Here is an 18247-nt window from a genome sequence, read left to right as displayed (position 1 = left end):
CTTCTATGCTTGGTAACCATGTAAACGAACGAGCGCGCAAATTTGAAAACCGTTCACAAAATGGAGGAAGCTTTGACAACACCTTCAACATCCGCTACAAGTTCTACAAGGGTGGGAAAATTTACTCCTCTTAGTGCTAGGAACAGAAATTCCAAGTCCGCTCGATCTCCTTGGCTTTCAAGAAGGCATACACCATACGTGAAAACACCAAAAACGGGCCGTGCTTCCCGAAGCCATCTAGACGGTGACGGCGGATTGACAGAAAACCTTCGATCGAAAACTGCATCGACCGAAATCGAAAGAAGAACATCAACTCTTAAGGATTCCAGTGGATCACCTAATTTACTACCAAGCAATGCGCACGTTGTTGAACAGATAAGAGATCCAGTTCGAGAAATTGTAGGTAAAACACTGCGGGTTCATCAGGCTTCGCCACTTCACAACTTTGATCAGAAGAACAAGAGTTCTCTTGAAACCTATGGGAATCAGCTGTCAGCTTTTCTACAATTGGAAACAGAAAAACAACTTTTAGTTGATGAAGATGGAAATGTCGAAGAAAGAAAATTCAAAGTGCAATTCTCTGTTCATAAAGATATTTCAGCTGAAGGCTCAAAATTTTCAGCTGTGAAAATAATCGTCTGCAGCACTGATAGTCTACGGCTACAGCCTGTGGGGGAAGTAGAACCGCTTGTTCCGATTTTGACAACTCTGTTTTGCTCAGTGGGAAGCGAGGAGGAGGAGGACGCAAGACTTCAAGAACACTTTACCTGTCTACCTATATGCCTCATCAACGGGCCTGTTAATATCTCTAAAAATTTGATCAGTTGGTGTCAAAGCCAGTTTGATTGTAGAATTACTCCAATGACTTTTTCATCAGTCGAACTCGGTTGGTATTTCTCGCTATGGGCTGGCATGTCTTCGCCCGAGAGATCTCCGACAATCGAACTTTGCTATGATGCATCTTCCGTGGCAGGTCTTCGAAGAATCCTTTACAGCATCGAAGGGAAGGATGCCAAACAACTCTGGGACATTATCCACATGAGCGACTCGTCTATTTTTACTGAAGAAGAATCCGTGATGTTTCTAGAAGCATTGAAGAAGCATTTTTATCATCATTTCAGAATCAATTTGGAAGGACTACCTTTAACAAGAGTGAGAACAGCTGTGGCTTTCATTGCATGCGAAGGGAAGCTTAAAATTGTGCATCCTCGCTTTACTGACCACATCTTAGAGCAGCTGACAAGAGCAGCGTTAACTAAGGAATTTTACGGAAGATTGAGATAAGGATTTTGAAAACTAAGCTCAGATTCTTGGACAGCAACTAAGATTGTTGGAATTGACTTGATTGAACGCAATCATGTTACAGAAGAAAGCTTGCGTGACAAGGCCACCGAATTTAGCTGCTTTGAAAGACGCTAAAAGAAATCAAATTCCTCCATACATATGCAGCAATACCAGAAAACAATTTTACAAAGACTAAGCGTAAAATAAATGTGATGTTTTTATTTTTATTTTTTATCTCCTGATCAACTTTTACAAAGTCTTAAATAACTGTTTCAGATGTTTCCATGTGATATTCACAAGTTTTGGAAGGTGGCTAAATTACTGAAACTAAAATGATTATTACTTTTATAAGGTTCAACATGAAACTTCAATGTAAACATCTGGCATTGCTTCTCAAATTACCAAAAAGCTATGGATGTATGAACAAGTTGCAGATAGTGGATGATTTTATATATAAGCTGTTAAACTCAGGGGCAATTGATGTCAGTATCTGAGCAACTGCAAACTTGCCCCTCCCCCTACCCAAATTAACCCTTACTTGATATCAGTTGACTGTTGTTGGGTTAGGGGAGGGTTAAGTGTGCTGTTGCTCAGATACTGACATTGATCCTTGATCTCCTACAATGCACACTATAGAATAAAATCACACTGTGTCTTATTTCTGCTCTTGAACTTATTTACAAAATATTTTACAAATATTCAACTCACTTAGAGGTGCCAGCCTCAAGGACACTATCAATGTTGCTAGGCCATAATTAACTAGGTACCTAATATGCCTCTAGTTAAAACTTATAGTCAATTTATAAATAGAAGGCTTACCGTATGCTATCACATGAACTTCTGCAAGTCTAGGTTTGGCCACATTATAGACAAATACAACCATTCTTATTGTCTAAATATTCTATTAGAATCACACTTTGTGTTTCAGAGAATTGCGCCTAATTGATCAAGTTTAAATTAAACTGATTACAGCAGATTCCCTATTGTAAATCTATTTCAGAAGCATTTTAAACTGAATAAAAGAATAACGTTTGTCACAAATGTAAAAAATTGTTGCCAAATGGTTTATTTGCTAATGAGTGAAGCAGAAGCCAACAAACCCAAACAACAATGATAATATATCGGTTACTTTCCTGATGAAAGCCCAGTTCAGATGCTGTGCTTATGCTGTACCTGGGTCAATCACAATTAGCTTTGACTGTAGCATGACAGAAGCACGACTGATTCAGGCTTCAGGCTAGAGTCATGAGTCAGGATAAACCAAAATCAAGTAACAGGTTATTGTCATAACTTCGGGAATGCAATCCCTTCAAAAAGGGATTTTGTTTGGCTTGTTAGAGGCATGAACAGTATAGAGAATATGCATACTGATGTTAGGTTGTAAAGGGTTACAAAGATTCAATAATTACAATTCATCAAATCACATAGTTCTTCTGGTGTGACATTTCCTCCTGTCACTATAGCAACAACATTACTCCCTTCTGACAAATCAGGAATTTTGTTTGCTTGTAGAGCTGCAAATGCTGCAGCACCAGATGGTTCAACAACTAACCCAGCCTGGTAAAAAGTCTTCACTGCCCTGTAAAAGGATCAAAAGAGACAAAACAAGTCAGCACATCTTGTCCCCAAAAAGGAATGAATACTTTTGGTCCCTACTGGAAGAGAAAAATTTAACCCTTTTAATCCAAAGATCTCATTAGTAATTCTCCTCACCGTCCTCCATACAACTCTTAAGAAGTTAGTTTCAAGAATTTTAAATTGAATTAACCACTAGTAATAATACTCTCAGTAATATAGTCCTATCAACTGAGTTGATAACGTAAATTGGCCACCATAAAGAGTTACAAAGCTGATGTTTCAAGCCTTAGCCCTTGGTCAGAGCAAAAGACAGGACCAATACTCAAAACATCAGCTTTTTATTCTTAATGGTGGACAATTAACATTATCAACTCAGTTGATTATACTAAATCACCCTGTTACACTCTCCCACTGATACAGCACCACAGTTTCTTCAGCAACTTACCCCCTTCAATAACCCCCTTACTTGTCTGCTTGATATTGTATCAATATCATGAGGAGAAAGTCAGCATTGGTCACTCATAGGAGTTAAAGGATTAAAGAAAACATACCCTGGAGCTGCACTGCTCAGAACTAACAGGTGGAATTTAGGTATGGAAAAATAAGTTATCGCTACACAGACAAATTAGCCAACCTCTTTATTTCCTCATCTGTCACAAGAACAATGTCCTCAACATACTCCTTCACATGTTGAAAAGTTTTCTTTCCTGCAGAAAGTATCAATATGTTCATAGTTATTGTTAGTAACAAATGACATTAGATCATTTAAATGAAATAATATTGACCTCTCTAAGATTACCACCATATGTGAACAACCAAAACATGCAACAACTGCCAATAGTTCTTCCATTTTAGAAGAGGGTGGCAAGGGGTTTTTGTGTGATACCTGAATTTTACAGAAAGGGGAGGGTGATTTGTGACTTTATGAACCAGCAAGAGAGATGAGGCACCCTTTCATGTTGTGACAAGTTTAAGATTTCCCTGAAACCTCATTCACAAGAAGAGAGATTTGAAGTTTTCCCTTTTAAATTTGTGGCACATAAAATTCTGTGTAAAGGAGAAGTGATGAATGAATTTTTGTAAAGTTTGTGCCATACAAAATCAGGACCCCAACCCCCCCCCCCTCCCACCTTTACAACCCTCTTACAACTCTTTCTCACCAGCATAGGGTGGGGCTAATCCAGCAGCAATAGTGTTAACAGATTTCACACTGACAGCATGACCTTGCTGTTTACTCAGATACATTGTTGGAGCTGCAAAACACAAGCAAACAAACTATATTTAATTAATGAAAAATAAAAATGTCAGTCCGCAAAGCAGGTGTCTTATTAGGGTAAGTTAATATTATAAGCTCATGCTCATTAAATTCAATCAGCCATGTTTGATGGAGAGTTAGAATGGATGGTGGGGGAAGAGGATAGGGAAAGGTTAGTGAATTTCCATGCCCCATCCCTTCCCCCCTCCTTTCTTTTGACTGTCCCTCCCCCCTTGCTGTAAAGATCAAAGATAGCAGATATAATTTTCACCAAGAAATTACTGAGCACTTGCTCTCTAAATTATGCCTACTCTGTAGGCCACAAAAATGTTAAAATAGACCACAATCAAGATATATTTGATCATCACAAAACATTCACCTCCTTCAGGCTCCACTCCAAAAATCCTGGTCTTCTTCTTTCCTTTGAGCTTGATGCCTGCTGCAACCCCTGAGAGGAGACCTCCACCCCCACAACAAACAACCACTACATCAGGTTCTGGAATGTCCTCCAGGATCTCAAGAGCTACGCTAAATAGTTTTTTGTGTATAAAGTGCAAACTAACTATAGGCCTCAGTAATAGGATATGAAATGTAAAAAGGAACCTTAGCCAGGGCTAAAAATTAACTCCAGTGCTTGGTGGCCAGTCTGGCCAGTTTCCTTGAATTCTTAGTGGCCCATCCCAAAATGAAGCAGCCCTTGATTTCCTCTAGTTTAAAATGAAAAACTTGAATAAATGCCCCAGGGCTTTAAACAGAGTGTTAACTAAAAGCAAAGAACAAGCTCGTGAAATCATTATTAAAACAGCTCAGAATTTCCATTTCAGAACTAAAAAGTTCGCTAAAATGGGTGATCTTAGAGTCCAGGCAAAGAAATGAAGAGAAAGGTAGTCCAATTAAACTACATATTGAGTTTTATTTTTAACTTTGTACTTCACATAATTTACATTGCAACTTTTCAAAATTCTGTAGCATAGTTGCACATAGGGGGTTCAAACATTAACTTTTGGTCAGTTTTAACTTGCCACTGGCAACCGTGCAACTACCAATTTTTAGCCCTGCCTTAGCTCCTTTAAAATAGTTGTAATGCTACTAGTTTTGAAGATCTTCATACAGGGGCTCAGTGTAGTCTAGCAAAAGTCCTATGTAAAGTGTTGTGAAATACATTGGAGCATTTTAACCCTTTGATCCCTCAGAGTGACTTGTATCTAATGGGCCATTTCCAAATTATCTTTGCCTTCTTTTTTAAAGCAAGTCATGGTGCTCATCCTTTCATATGATAATTGCCCCGGCAGGGTTTTTGGCCCCAGAGGGCCAAAAACCCAAGGAGGCACCTTAGGACTCCCCGCGTAATATAGAGGAAGACTGGAGAAGAGGGAATGTGGGTATTTTTGGTAGATCATAACCAGAAAAAATCTCGATTTGATCGCTTGCACGGCTGCAAGGTATCAACGTTTTTCCTGCAAATGGTCATGGGCTGCCAGTAAAAAGACACGCGCGCAAGGACTTTTAGGATCGGCGTCTTTGACACGAGATTTGTCCTAGTATAGAGGAAGACTGGAGAAGAGAGAATGTAGGTGTTTTCGGTTGATCGTAACCAAAAAAAATCTCGATTTGATCGCTTGCACGGCCGCAAGGTATCAACGTTTTTCCCGCAAATGGTCATAACTACACAACTGTAAACAACAAGCCCAACTCAAAAAAAAAAAAAGAAAATGGTACTGTAGGGCGGGGGTAGCTCTAGTGAGAACTATAACTAGTAAGTTAAATTCATGTGCAATTTAAACTCATTTTCATACAAGTGGTTGAGCACCAGTCCTTGTTTTGAAAAAGAGGCCAGAGGTAATTTGGAAATGGCCAATTTCTCCTTACAATATCACCCCTAGATCAAACATAAAGGTCATGAGAATAAAGGAAATGATCACCGATTAAAGAAGCTCTTGATTGTTAAACAAATTCTCCTTGTAAGCACCTAAGGAAATGTATAGAGAACAGTATGGAGAACATGAATATTGATCTTAGGGTGTAAAGGGTTAATATCGAGATCAATATCATCATCATTATAATTACACATAAGTTATTGTTTGCAAAACAGATAATACCTGGCAAAACCAGAAATAAGATGAAGATCATCAAATGGATGAAGAAAGTGCATTCCATCTTCAGCAACATGAAGATCAACAGCATCTTGTATTTCACTCGTGGGTATTCTTTCCACTTTCACACCGAAACTCTGTAAATCAGCATGAAAAATTTACCTTCAGTAGGTTTTCCTTGCTTTTTTGTATATATCTGCAATATTTAACAACTGTTCAACAAAGTAAAGGTGTTAATAACTGGATATTTACCAAGCTGCAAAGTAGCAAGGTAAATATCCACCAGTGGATATCATCAAAGTAAAGGTGTTAATAACTGGATATTTACCAAGCTGCAAAGTAGCAAGGTAAATATCCACCAGTGGCCTGCGCCGACACTGAAGTGAACAGATGTTTTTAGTATAATTATGGTACCTGATAAGTTTGAGTAATCTCATTACCTGTTTGGTTGTAGGGAGAAGTTACAAGTTAATCACTTTTGTGAGTTAAAGGGTTAAATTTGTACCTCAATAAGTTTTGCTCTATTAATGGGAGCAGTTTCAGGCATACACAGAATTGCTGGAAGGTTTTGTTCCTTTGTCGCCAAAGCAAATGCCTTTCCATAATTTCCAGCAGACATCGAAACAAGACTTTTCTTATTCTCGGTGATCACAGAGGGGATGTTGGCAAACTGGTTCACAACACCACGTATTTTAAATGATCCTGTAACAAATTAAGTAAACATTACAATGCACACAAACAAGGAAATCGAAAAGGATATTGATTACCACAAAACAGGGTCTAAGAAAACCCCTATGAGGCGTCTGTAAAAGACAACCGAAATACCGTAGGAAAATCGTCCCCGAACCCGATAATTAATCGCCCCTTCCTTCTAATTCTTTAACCGTACCGGTATTCTGCATGTTCTCCATTTTCAAATGCAGTTTGAATTGGTCATCAAAACCAAACCTCTGTTCCACATTTCGGAGTAAAGGTGTCCTGACAACCACACCACACCCCTTGATAGTATCCCTGGCTCGTTCAATATCTCTCCACGAAACGAGCATTTCCACTGAAAATGGCCGATAGAAAATGAACCACAGATCTCCACCCTACCTTTATTGTTAACCATAGAAATCTTGGATAAAGTTTGAAATTTTACATATTTGAATGTATCTCAACCAAAAAATTTTAAAAAAGGAATATTTGTCTTTTGAAAAGAGATATTTCTTTCTCTCTATCTCATCTAAAGGCGTCCATAGACAGCTAACACTAATACTGTTGTACAACCAACGTGGTTGGGGGGCCTGTGGAGGAACGTGGGCGTGTGGGAGGAGAGGGAGGGGTAGCTGCGGGATTTTTTTTCTCTTTTTCCGTCGGGGAAAGTAAATTAAATATACCGAAGGTAGTTCTGTATGCTACCTATAGGGTTCGAAAAATATTTATTTATTGAAATATTCGAAGCGCATAATGCGAGTTAAGGACTTATTTACATTCAAAAGTATTTAAGTGCGGGGATTCCCCTTCCGCTCCAGAAAGGATGTTGCGTGACGATTCCAAACAACAGGCGTTCGGTTGAACCCCTAGATATTGCTTTGCAGTCACAGTAAATGAAGAAAAGACAAAATCATCAAAGTAACACGTCCTAAGAAAGTTATTCTGAACATTGGAGAATTTTGCGATCGAGGTTACATTAATATGTTTACATGCCTTTGGTACTCTCAGCAGGACAGTTTGTTACTTTAAAGGCGCATGAACTAAAAGTGAAGCATGCGGCGATCACGAGTTTAAATTTACCAATCATCGCGCGAGTCACTGGTCCGTAACAGAATTCTGCAAACAGCGAAGCACATTCCTGTCAGCAAACAAAATTCTACTGAATAATTTAACGTGAAACATGGAACAAACAAGTTTAGCTCGCATACACAATTCCCAGTACTGGCCCGATCTTACAACGTATGGCCCAAAAATGACACGCGAGATGTACCCTACAAAAGGGAATAGTCCCTTGGGTTGTTCAATTTCAGTGAAAGCGGTAAGTCTCTCTACGCAGACAACTGAATTGTTGAATTGTTTCGAAGTAGATAGTTAATTTTTCTTTTCGTAAATCTTTTTTCGATGATTATTAAAGACCTACCGATTGCGCACTTTTGTATTGTAATTGCCAGGAATCTGATGGCAACACCAGACCTGCCAGCTTTTTCTAAAAAAGATGCTTGCATCACTTCCGAAATAAATCCTAATCTGAGATAGGGGAGGGCTTCTTTTGAACTCGCCAAACCATTCCATATTTGGTTTCACTAGAATGCATCCATCTCGCCTCAATAAAGTTTACGAGGTAGGCTTTCCTTCCGATTTATTCGTTTTTTCGTTGTTTTTGTTTTTTTCAAAGGAACGAGTCAGTTCAAAGCATTTTTATTGAAACACAAAGTTGTTCCGGCAAATTAAATGGGCTTCCGGAATTTATTTCTGCATACTTTAAATAAATTCTATTTCACGAGCACATCGGATTGCTATATTTATTTGTAAACGAAAAAAGCGCCAATAGCTAGGATGGTCATATTGCAACATAGCGAATGTGATTATCAAATAGTGCAATCTTCGTGGTTATATTTCTTTCATGGTGAAACATAGATTTCTTTTGCTTTCCTGAGGGTAATAAGAAAGGGCGCCACTTCAAAATTGTTATTTCCGCGCTTTTCAACTAATGTATCCTGATTAGAAATACAATCTCCGAGAAATTTAGATTTCGCGTTGACAACGAATCGTCTTTAAATTAATTATGAAATTCTGAGTGACAAGACTGAATTAATTCCCTGAGTTAATTTATGATATCCACACTACATTATCTAGCAAATAGGTAATTAGAATGATCAATTTTATCAAGTAGTTGTTATCATGATCTAACATGTAAGGCACATCTGGGAATTTGTAAAATTTATCAAAATAATACTATAAATGGAAAGATCGCATGCTTCTGATTGGTTGGAAATTACTGTATTTGTCATGTAACACAAAGTTGTAACATGAATGCAAATTAAAAATAGGTTTGCACTGTCAAAATTGTGCCTGTCTCAACTATCTGTGATGCTTTTTTCATGTAAATTATTGATAAGGTATGACATTATTCTCAAGTAATTTTGTGTTAATAAGCATTTGTAAATTTTTCAAAACATCAAATTGCACATGCACTTGAAAAATTAGAAGTCCTTATTTACATCCAATTGCATGAGAAATCATTTTGTTACCTGTTAATAATTTATATGAAAAACACATCAGAGTAAGTCAAGACAAAATTTTAGCAGTGTGTTATTTGCAATTTGCACTTGTGCTACAACTTTGCACTCATGTTTCAACTTTGCACCATTGCTAAAACTTTGCACTCATGTTCCAAATTTGCATTTGTGTTACATGAAAAATGCACTCTTTTTCAGCCAATTAGGCATGCATAATTTTTTTATGTACATTATTAGTAGAATTACAGCACTCTTGTTCAACCTTAGCACATGTTTCCTCTTTATTTATAGGATGCAGACAGGGATCCAGCTTACCTGTACTGGATTGTGAAAGAAATAGAAAACAACAGCAATGCAGTTAACATCTTGGAACCTGGAGACTGGATAACATCCATCAATGGTTCAAGTACTATGAGCTATGACACATCCTTTTTGGAAAAGTTGAAAAATTGCCAAAGTGTTCTGAGTGTTACTATAAGAAAGCCATTAGAACAACAAGAATTTTATCTCTGGGACCCAAACCAAGTTGCAATTGATATTAAAGTCAGAGTCAAGAGGCTTCCATTCTCAGCTGCATTTTCTCTCAACATCTTTTACCCTGTAAGTACCACATCCAGTTCATGCTGAATTTGGAGAGGCCACACAAGCTTCTTCTCTGTGATTTTAAATATTTTGTTTTTTTGTCTGTAATGATATTGAGCTCAATGTTTGTTCCCTCCCTCCCTCCCTTTTTTTTAATCTCTCTGGATTCACTCAAGAATCCTAGCTAACCTCTCCTTAAATTTTTTGAGACTTTTTCTTAAAAGACACTCACATAAAAATTTATAAGATTATAAAGGTCTGATGCCCTGTCTCTATGTCCCACATCAAAATATCCACATTTATTTGACATAAATTAACCTTATTGCATCAATTTATTTTCCTTGACAACAAGCATAAGCCCAATAGGGGTATTAGTTATTCTTCCTTTCACATTACCCAACTTAACCCTTTACGTCCTATCATCAGTATACATTTCCTCTATACTGTTCTCTACATATTTCCTATGGTACTGACAAAGAGAATTTGCCTAACAATCAAGAGCTTCTTTTGTTGGTGATCATTTCCTTTATTCTCATAACCTCATTATTGGTTTTAGGGGTGATACTGATGGGAGAAACGGTTTAGAAAGAAAGGGTCTTAAGTAAGCAAAACAGGAAATTGTGCAAGTGAAAAGATATTCACCTCCCCCCCCCCCCCCCTCCTCAACACATGCACACACATTCAACTTTAATCCTCAGTTTATTGCAAAGAGATGGTATTTAGATTCCCAGAATTGGAGTGGCTAATGTGTTTGTTGAATATTTTTCAGGACTTCCAGGATGGTAAAAAAACATATGCATTGGTGAACAACATCAAGCTACCAGACTTCAACCACAAAAAATTGAAATATGGAGACATTGTCATTTCCATCAATGAACGTAAACTTGAGAATGAAACATATGAAGGACTACAGAAAATTGTCCACCAACTGAACCTTCAAAAGCAGATCAAAGTAACTATTCAACGGAGGCAATGGAGACAGAATGGTATGTTTCCCTTTTACAAAGATTAATGTTCCATATATTGATTAAATACTTTCATGGAAATGTAGAATTTCCTGAAGCATTGAGTTTAAACCCACTTCCTGTTTCCTATAACCTGAAAATATTGATGAAGTTCACAAACCTGTTCATTCTGCTGAAGACAAACCAAAAAATTCAGGAACTTCATTACAGAAAAATGGACTTTCACTCAACTGCAAACATATCTTGAAGTATAGTCTGGCACAGTTGCAAATCACATGGATGCCTGGAATTGTTCAAACTTCCTTTTAGTTGTAGTTTGTGGCCAGCAATTAGGGTCAGTTATTCATATTTATTTCATCCACAGGTCATTTAACTGTTGCAAGCACATTTTTTTAAAGGAATGGTATTCTATTCCTCCTGGGCAGTAAGCCAGTTAGGAGCCATATCATAGTTATTACTTCAACATTTAATAATACGGTGTTCTCATTATCCTTTTAAGATCACCTTACCAGCCTTGCAATTGACTCACCAGCAATTTTAGACTGGAGACCACTTCAAGCTGAGTTACAAAAGAAAAGTTCAAAAGAGCCACTCGGTTTTAAGTTTGTATTTGCCAAGGTAATTAAACCTGCAATTTTCACCGTAAAATTATTTGGATGATGCATTTTCTTCATATGTACATCTCATTTCATCCTGAACTAATTTTGTCACGATTTTCAAATTTTACAGCTTCCTCCTATCTATTCCTCCAATTTTTCTATCATCCCACATCAAATGCTATCTTTCTGATACTTCTCCAGTGTTTTCTCCATCTACATCAACATTTTCCCGGCCATAATCACCAATTCATTTATTTCATAATGATATAAACATGCATCTACTTCAGTCTAATTTTATCACAACCGATTTAGAAAATCATTATAAAATGCCAGATGAAACATTTCTTCACATCTTCATGTCCACACATTTTACTCCTGCTCCAACACATTTCAACAAAGGGAAAGAGAATAAAGTATTCACAGGGGGAAGGAGGGGAGCTGAAAATCAGGTTTTCTGATAGTGGTGGAACCCTAGAAGGGGGTCTAGCATCATGTTTCAGACTGTATTTCCCCATTCCCTCTGGCTGTACCTTCCCTTATCATATATGCTGAGAGCAGATGTACACAATTTCTTTGCACAGAATCAACTAGAACAACCATGCCCAATAATAAAGCAAATTGCAGCTGGAGAAACACCAGCGGCCAAGTGTCCATATCTCAGCCCTGGATGCAAGATAACAGCTGTCAACAGACAACCAGTTAAAGGGCTCTCTTTTGAAGAGATGAAAACCATGCTTCAGAAAGCTCAGATCACTGTAGTGTTATCAATTGAAGAACCCTTGGGCCTTCTACAAGAAAAGAATTCGCCTTCTCCTAAAGAAAGGTACACATGGCCAGTGGAGGAGGAGAAAGGAATCCTTACCACATCCCAAAGTGAAGCACAAATTTCTTTTTCAAATAGCTCTCAAGCAGATGGAGTACAGAGTGTTGATTTGTGTGAGGAGGTCCAAGGTGCAAGCAGCACCCTGAATGATGCAAAATTTAATGCTTCCCCTGACCAAGAAAGGCCAGTCAATTGCTCAACTCAACAAATGCCATCTGATTCCCAGAATGGATACAATGAAGTAAACAGTCTGCCTTTGGCACCTACTGTGGAAGTGCCAAGCAAAGCCCAAGATATTTCTGTCTGCTGCAAATGCGTGAAGATATCCAAGACAGACAAACAGGAACAAATTATTCACAATATTCCTGGGAAAATATACTTTACAATGTGTCAAAGTTTGGATAAAGAATCTCCCTTCTTTAATGACTATCGTATTTTTGGTGAGCACCTTGGGTTTACAAGAGGTGAGATTAATCTCCTAAACAATCAACCAACTGATAGTCTCCTGCGTGTTTGGAGTGAAAGAGAAGGAAATAATGCCACTGTTGAAAGGATAATGAATATTCTTGATGACATGCAACGCCATGATATCTTACAGATATTACAAAACTGGGTAGAAAGTAAAAGTTGCTCAAAATGCTTTAAAGCATTCCAAAAAGCACACAAAAAAGAATCTGATGTGTAGTCAGAAGAGCAGGACAAGAAGGTCTCAACCTTTAACTCCCATGAGTGACCAAGACAGAATTTCTCCTTACAATATCAATACAATATCAAGCAGAAAAGTGATGAGAACAAAGGAAAATATCAATTTGGGGACAATTAGTTGATCCAATACTAAATTCTCTGAACTATCAGTATAAGAATTGTATGGTTGACAGTAAGAAGAATTACAAACATGATCTGGGAGTTAAAGGGTTAAGTAAAGACATGGATTTGAAAGATCAAATAAATCATGAAACAGATTAACATAAAAAAAAAAAATGCAAAACTCAAAGAAAAAAAGAATGAATGAGAATCTCCTTCATTGCCAACTAAGTCATGTAGATGTTTTTCATTCACTAGTCACAATTATTTTTAACACATGTCTGAATATACATATTCTACTCCAAATTATCCCAAAAAAGGGGTTAAGTTGTTTGTTTGGATGCATAGATTGAAAAAAAAAAAAGAAAGAAAAAAAAAACCCATGCAAATTAAAAAGTACAAAGTACATTACATTTCTATTTTGAGAAATTATTATTGGCACTATATATAATCATGTGTCTGGATATATTTCATGTTTATTTTTAGACATCAAGGTACTTTCATGTGGAAGAATATTAATCAATTACTGCTGTTTTTATCAGCTTAGCACTCGGATGCCTGATCCAAATTGGTTATTTCTTTGAAACAAAATAACACAATCATTCCAATCACATTTTTGGTAAGCACAGTTTCGTTATTTTCGAAGTAAAATACAGTGAAAACTATTGAACATGTACATGAAAGTCATTTGTAAGTAGAGAAATTAAGCATAGCTGTTAACCCTGTATCAAACACATGTGGGCCCAGCTGTTGGAAAGGTCAGAATAAGGCTATTGAACAGATAATTTGCTACACAGCAGATACAGTGAGTGTTAGCATTGCACTGAACACTGGAGAGAGATTTATCCAATGGATAACATTTATCACCCTTCTGACAACTGGGACCTGCTTAATAATTTAATGTTACTAAATGTATTACTAATACCTGTTACAGGTCATAAAAATGTATATTGAGAACCGATAATTTGCTATACAGCAGATACACTGAGCGTTAGTAAAAGGTACCTGCATTGTACACGAAATAGATATATACTCCAGTAGATAACACAAATCACCCTTCTTACCACTGGGATCTACTTAGTAAGTTAGTTTTACTAAATGTTATTAGTCATCAAAATGTACATTGGGTTAAAATATGTCTAGAGATATGCACTATATTACTCCTGAAATTTTTGTATTTTTTAGAGAGGTGTGCTATAATGATGGCATATGCATTTATATTCATTTGGTTACCAACTGACATTTAGAATGATTTTAAAAGAGGCACTGTAGATCTCTTGTTTCAAAAGATCATACATTGAATCACTGAACATTAAATTATCACTTTTCACATGGTGTGTTATTTCCTTCTTCTCAAAGCATAATGATTTTGCAAGCATACAACATCAGAAATGATTTTCCTGCAAATGTACACACTGTGCAAAAATAAGAAATAAAAATTAAATTCACAGTTCCCACTCATTTTCACTACCATTATCGTTGTTGGTGTTGTCAAGGTTGTCATTATCATCGTCATCACTTTCATTGCCTTCATCCATTAAGGTATCATGCAGTACTTTGGCTCTGTGTTTCATTGCTTGACGAAGAGCAGATAGTAAGTCCATGGAGTCTCCTTTCTCTAGAGCACCATTACCCTGTGGACTGTTCTTTTTTTCCTTTGTCATCTGCCTCATGTCATCTAGTCCAGGATTACTTTTAAAGGAAATCCTTTGAAGCTGATTACAATTAGTAACCTCAGGATTCACATCTGGTTTCTTCAAACTTGTTTTGTCAAATTGCCTTATCTGGCTGAGAAAGGATTCTCTTCCACTACCTGGGACTGAGGATGGGCTGGCAGAAGGAGAGTCGTCATCACTCTCAAGTGGTGGTGGTGGCAGTGGCAGAGGAGGCACCAATCTTGTTGACATTTCTCCTTGAGAGTCATTGATCAAAGCTTCTCTCTCCATTGATGGCACGTCAAGTTCTTCCAGAATAAAAATTTGTGCAGGTGCATCATCATTTTCCATAATCCCACTCTCTTGAGGTACAGTTTCTTTGTTTCCATTAAAGCTTGATTCATTGGTGTCAATCACTTCCTCTTGTTGGGTAGAGGCATTTTGTATTTGTTGCTGAAGCACTCCTAATGGTTCTTGTTGATGTTGAATATCCAAGGGTACCCGTTGGTCCTGGGTAATCTGTGGTTCTTGTATGAAATCAATACACTGTTGTGCCTGTCCATCAATTTCTTTGTTTCCCTCCTCTCCCCTTGCTAACACCCTATGTCTCAATGGTACCTCAGGGGTGTAGGGAGGAGGTGGCATACAATTTAGATTCATTACACCCATAGGAAGTTGTGAAGGAGAGTCAATTACTGCATCACAGAGATTCTGTTGATAACCTGGAGGGTGAAGCCCTCTGGAGGTTGGGCTTCCTGGGGAAGTCATGTTATGGGATCCATGATACTGGGTTTGCAGTGGGGTAGCTTCCTCTCTGACCATCTCTGGCCTTAACCTCTTCCTTGGTTTACTTTCTGACATCACAGAAAATTTGACACAAGGACCTGACAAAATAACAAGTCTTACCACTTGAACATGCGTTAAGTCCCTTGTCCTGATTCCATTCACCTAGGATAAACAAACAATAAATTCTGATCAACATGCAGATTCAAAATTTGCTTTTCACAATAACCACTGGTAAGTTTTTTCCAGCTGTAACACAATCAGGAATCTAAGACTTTCAACTGGTAATCTTTCAAAAGTGATTTATGAGAAGCTTCCTCTTGCAGTATCAAATACATTATCCATCAACATGTGATGGAATTTGTTACATACTCTGATAGAGGTATTGTAATGATTTAATATCCAATTTTCTCATACTTAATCTGGAAGGACATAAACAGCAGCTAGGAGGGACAATTATTATAAAATATAATCTCACTCTGGTTCAGTTCCTGGGATAGAATTGGCAGTTAAAAAGTAATTTATAAAAATGCTCACCTTAGTTATCACATCTCCTGTCTTTAACCCAGCCCTCTGTGCGGGAGAATGGTTATCAACAGAGATAACATGCACATCACAACCATAATCAGTGCCACTAAGAAACAAAAAAAAAGCTTTATTAGTTATTTAAGAAAATGTGAGATCATTCTGCAGAGTAAGGCAGAACTCAATGTGATCTCATGTATATAGACTGTCAGCCATTTTAAGCCACATGCACCACATGCATTGGGACCAAAACTCACATGTGCACAGTACAGTAACCTATAGTTTTACCATTTGCTATATGCATTGTGATCATTCTGGTATGGACAGTGTGTGCTTTAAGAAAAGATCCTGATTGTTGGGAAAGGCCTATCAAATGAATATTTTTTCAACTCAGTCTAGGTAAAACTGTGACACAATGCCTCACTCATGGAAATTATTCTGATTCCCATCATAGAAAATTTATGTGAGGATCATCTGGGAATTTTGTAAAATTTATCACAGTAATAATATACATGACAAAATTTTATGCATCTGATTAGCTGAAAACTAGTGCATTTGACATGTAACACAAAGTTATGACACAAGTGCAAACTAAAAAATAGCATACACACTTTCAAAATTGTGTCTGTCTCAATTTTCTGTGATATTCTTTTTTCAAGTAAATTATTGATAAGTCATGATTTCTTATCCAATTTTGGTGTTAATAAGCACTTGTACATTTTTCAAGACTACAAATTGTACTCACCCAACAATGTTGTTGTGTTTGAAAATTTTAAATGTGCTTATTAACTCCAAATTGGATAAGAAATAGAAAGTGGGTTAGGATACAAAAGGTTCAAGATCTCATGTTTCAGTTTGCACATCTAGGCAAATCAAGCTTGGTCATCACCGTTATCCTTATCATTTTGAGAACCACATCGAATACCTACCCCCTTATACAACAGCCTAACCAACCATCTTCATTGGAATGAACTGAAATTGTTGAGAATCTTTTCTCCTCTACTCTAACAGCTGTTTCAGCTTTGTCGCGAATTTTGCATTCTTTTTCGGGGACATCCTCAGCAGAAATGATCGTCATATGAAGTGTCTTCGATGCCTTAATTAAATTTGCAATCACTTGGGCTACGTCCACAAGATTTCTTCTTCCACAACGCTGGTTATTAACTCGAATAATCTTATCGCCTGTTTTCAATCCGTGCCTGTCAGCGAGTGAATGTTTTCTCACTTGAGCCACGGTTATTGAAGGGTGATGACAAGTTCCACCTCGAATCTTGAAACCAAATCCCTGACTCGAGGATTTCCTTTCAAGAACGACGATTTTGCTTTTTTTGTCAGAGTCAACAGAATCGAGTAAGACAGCCTTTTGAGCTTCATTACCCAAGCTAGCAGATTCTTTTGAGCAAACAGGCTCTTGTGAAATCCTTTTCACTGCTCCGGTTCTCCGTGACTTTTCCTTTTCTGGCTTGGTCTTCTTAGCTGGGCTTCCTTGGAAATTTGGTGCAGTGTTTTCTCCTCCCTTCACTTCTACTTTCCTCTTTTTTCTTAAATCGTCTCCTTCTCGTTTGACATCGGCTTCAAGTATCTCATTGCAATGTCGGGTAAAGCTATTCCTCAGATTCTCTGGAAGACATCGCCTGACTTCTACAAGAATATCAACCTTCGAGCGGGAATTGACAATCTTGAAGAGATCCGAACACAGTCCTTCCACCGATCGTGTCTTAGAGAACGTTTTTATCGCAGTTTTAAGTCGTTCATAATCATCCCTTTTCAGCAGTTGCTTGGCTCGTTCCCACAATATTCCACTAGTATTAGCACAGTTTTGCGTAGCCATGATTGATCGCGAGCTCTCTTGCTTGACAAATCGTATTTAACGGATGCAAGTACTGCACAACTCAAGCAGCAAAATTTCAAACTCCCCGCTTCCTAGCACCCAGGCCCCAGAAAACTTCCCGTTCTTTACATCCAGACCCCGAAAGACTCACTCGTCACGCCATTAAATACTACGTGACTACCCAAGTAAACCGGTTGCCACAACTTCGGCTCTTACTTAGTGTAGAAGACACAGTATACGTCACACTATTGTTTT

General features: G+C 37.6%; 4 protein-coding genes across 5 annotated transcripts; 2 read left to right on the top strand and 2 right to left on the bottom strand.

Annotated features, from left to right (window-relative positions):
* The first annotated feature begins 54 nt into the window (after nucleotides 1–54).
* LOC131777236 (centromere protein L-like) lies at nucleotides 55–2199 on the top strand. Its single transcript, XM_059093479.2, has one exon. It carries the CDS (start codon nucleotides 61–63, stop codon nucleotides 1282–1284), a length of 1224 nt encoding a protein of 407 aa, XP_058949462.2. The 5' UTR covers nucleotides 55–60; the 3' UTR covers nucleotides 1285–2199.
* Nucleotides 2200–2303: 104 nt separating this feature from the next.
* On the bottom strand, nucleotides 2304–7459 carry LOC131777237 (L-threonine ammonia-lyase). Of its 2 annotated transcripts, none has more exons than XM_066158509.1 (7): nucleotides 7306–7459; nucleotides 6716–6912; nucleotides 6217–6347; nucleotides 4497–4645; nucleotides 4023–4115; nucleotides 3497–3569; nucleotides 2304–2863 (listed from the first exon to the last, which is right to left on the bottom strand). In XM_066158509.1, exons 1-7 carry the CDS (start codon nucleotides 7319–7321, stop codon nucleotides 2683–2685), a joined length of 840 nt encoding a protein of 279 aa, XP_066014606.1. In that variant the 5' UTR covers nucleotides 7322–7459; the 3' UTR covers nucleotides 2304–2682. The 2 variants fall into 2 exon arrangements, with proteins under 2 accessions (XP_066014606.1, XP_058949463.2); XM_059093480.2 differs by having other exon boundaries at nucleotides 7100–7441.
* A 596-nt stretch (nucleotides 7460–8055) lies between these two features.
* Nucleotides 8056–13540, top strand: LOC131777202 (uncharacterized). The gene is made up of 5 exons (XM_059093435.2): nucleotides 8056–8224; nucleotides 9717–10025; nucleotides 10777–10993; nucleotides 11472–11590; nucleotides 12153–13540. Exons 1-5 carry the CDS (start codon nucleotides 8087–8089, stop codon nucleotides 13077–13079), a joined length of 1710 nt encoding a protein of 569 aa, XP_058949418.2. The 5' UTR covers nucleotides 8056–8086; the 3' UTR covers nucleotides 13080–13540.
* A 116-nt stretch (nucleotides 13541–13656) lies between these two features.
* On the bottom strand, nucleotides 13657–18029 carry LOC131777235 (uncharacterized). Its single transcript, XM_059093478.2, has 3 exons — nucleotides 17091–18029; nucleotides 16174–16270; nucleotides 13657–15801 (listed from the first exon to the last, which is right to left on the bottom strand). Exons 1-3 carry the CDS (start codon nucleotides 17990–17992, stop codon nucleotides 14644–14646), a joined length of 2157 nt encoding a protein of 718 aa, XP_058949461.2. The 5' UTR covers nucleotides 17993–18029; the 3' UTR covers nucleotides 13657–14643.
* Nucleotides 18030–18247: the final 218 nt, after the last annotated feature.

The sequence above is a fragment of the Pocillopora verrucosa genome, chromosome 11, assembly GCF_036669915.1.
Source record: "Pocillopora verrucosa isolate sample1 chromosome 11, ASM3666991v2, whole genome shotgun sequence".
Classification (NCBI taxonomy): domain Eukaryota; kingdom Metazoa; phylum Cnidaria; class Anthozoa; order Scleractinia; family Pocilloporidae; genus Pocillopora; species Pocillopora verrucosa.
Note: the sequence above shows the minus strand (reverse complement) of the source record. Positions and strands in the feature narration are given on the sequence as shown.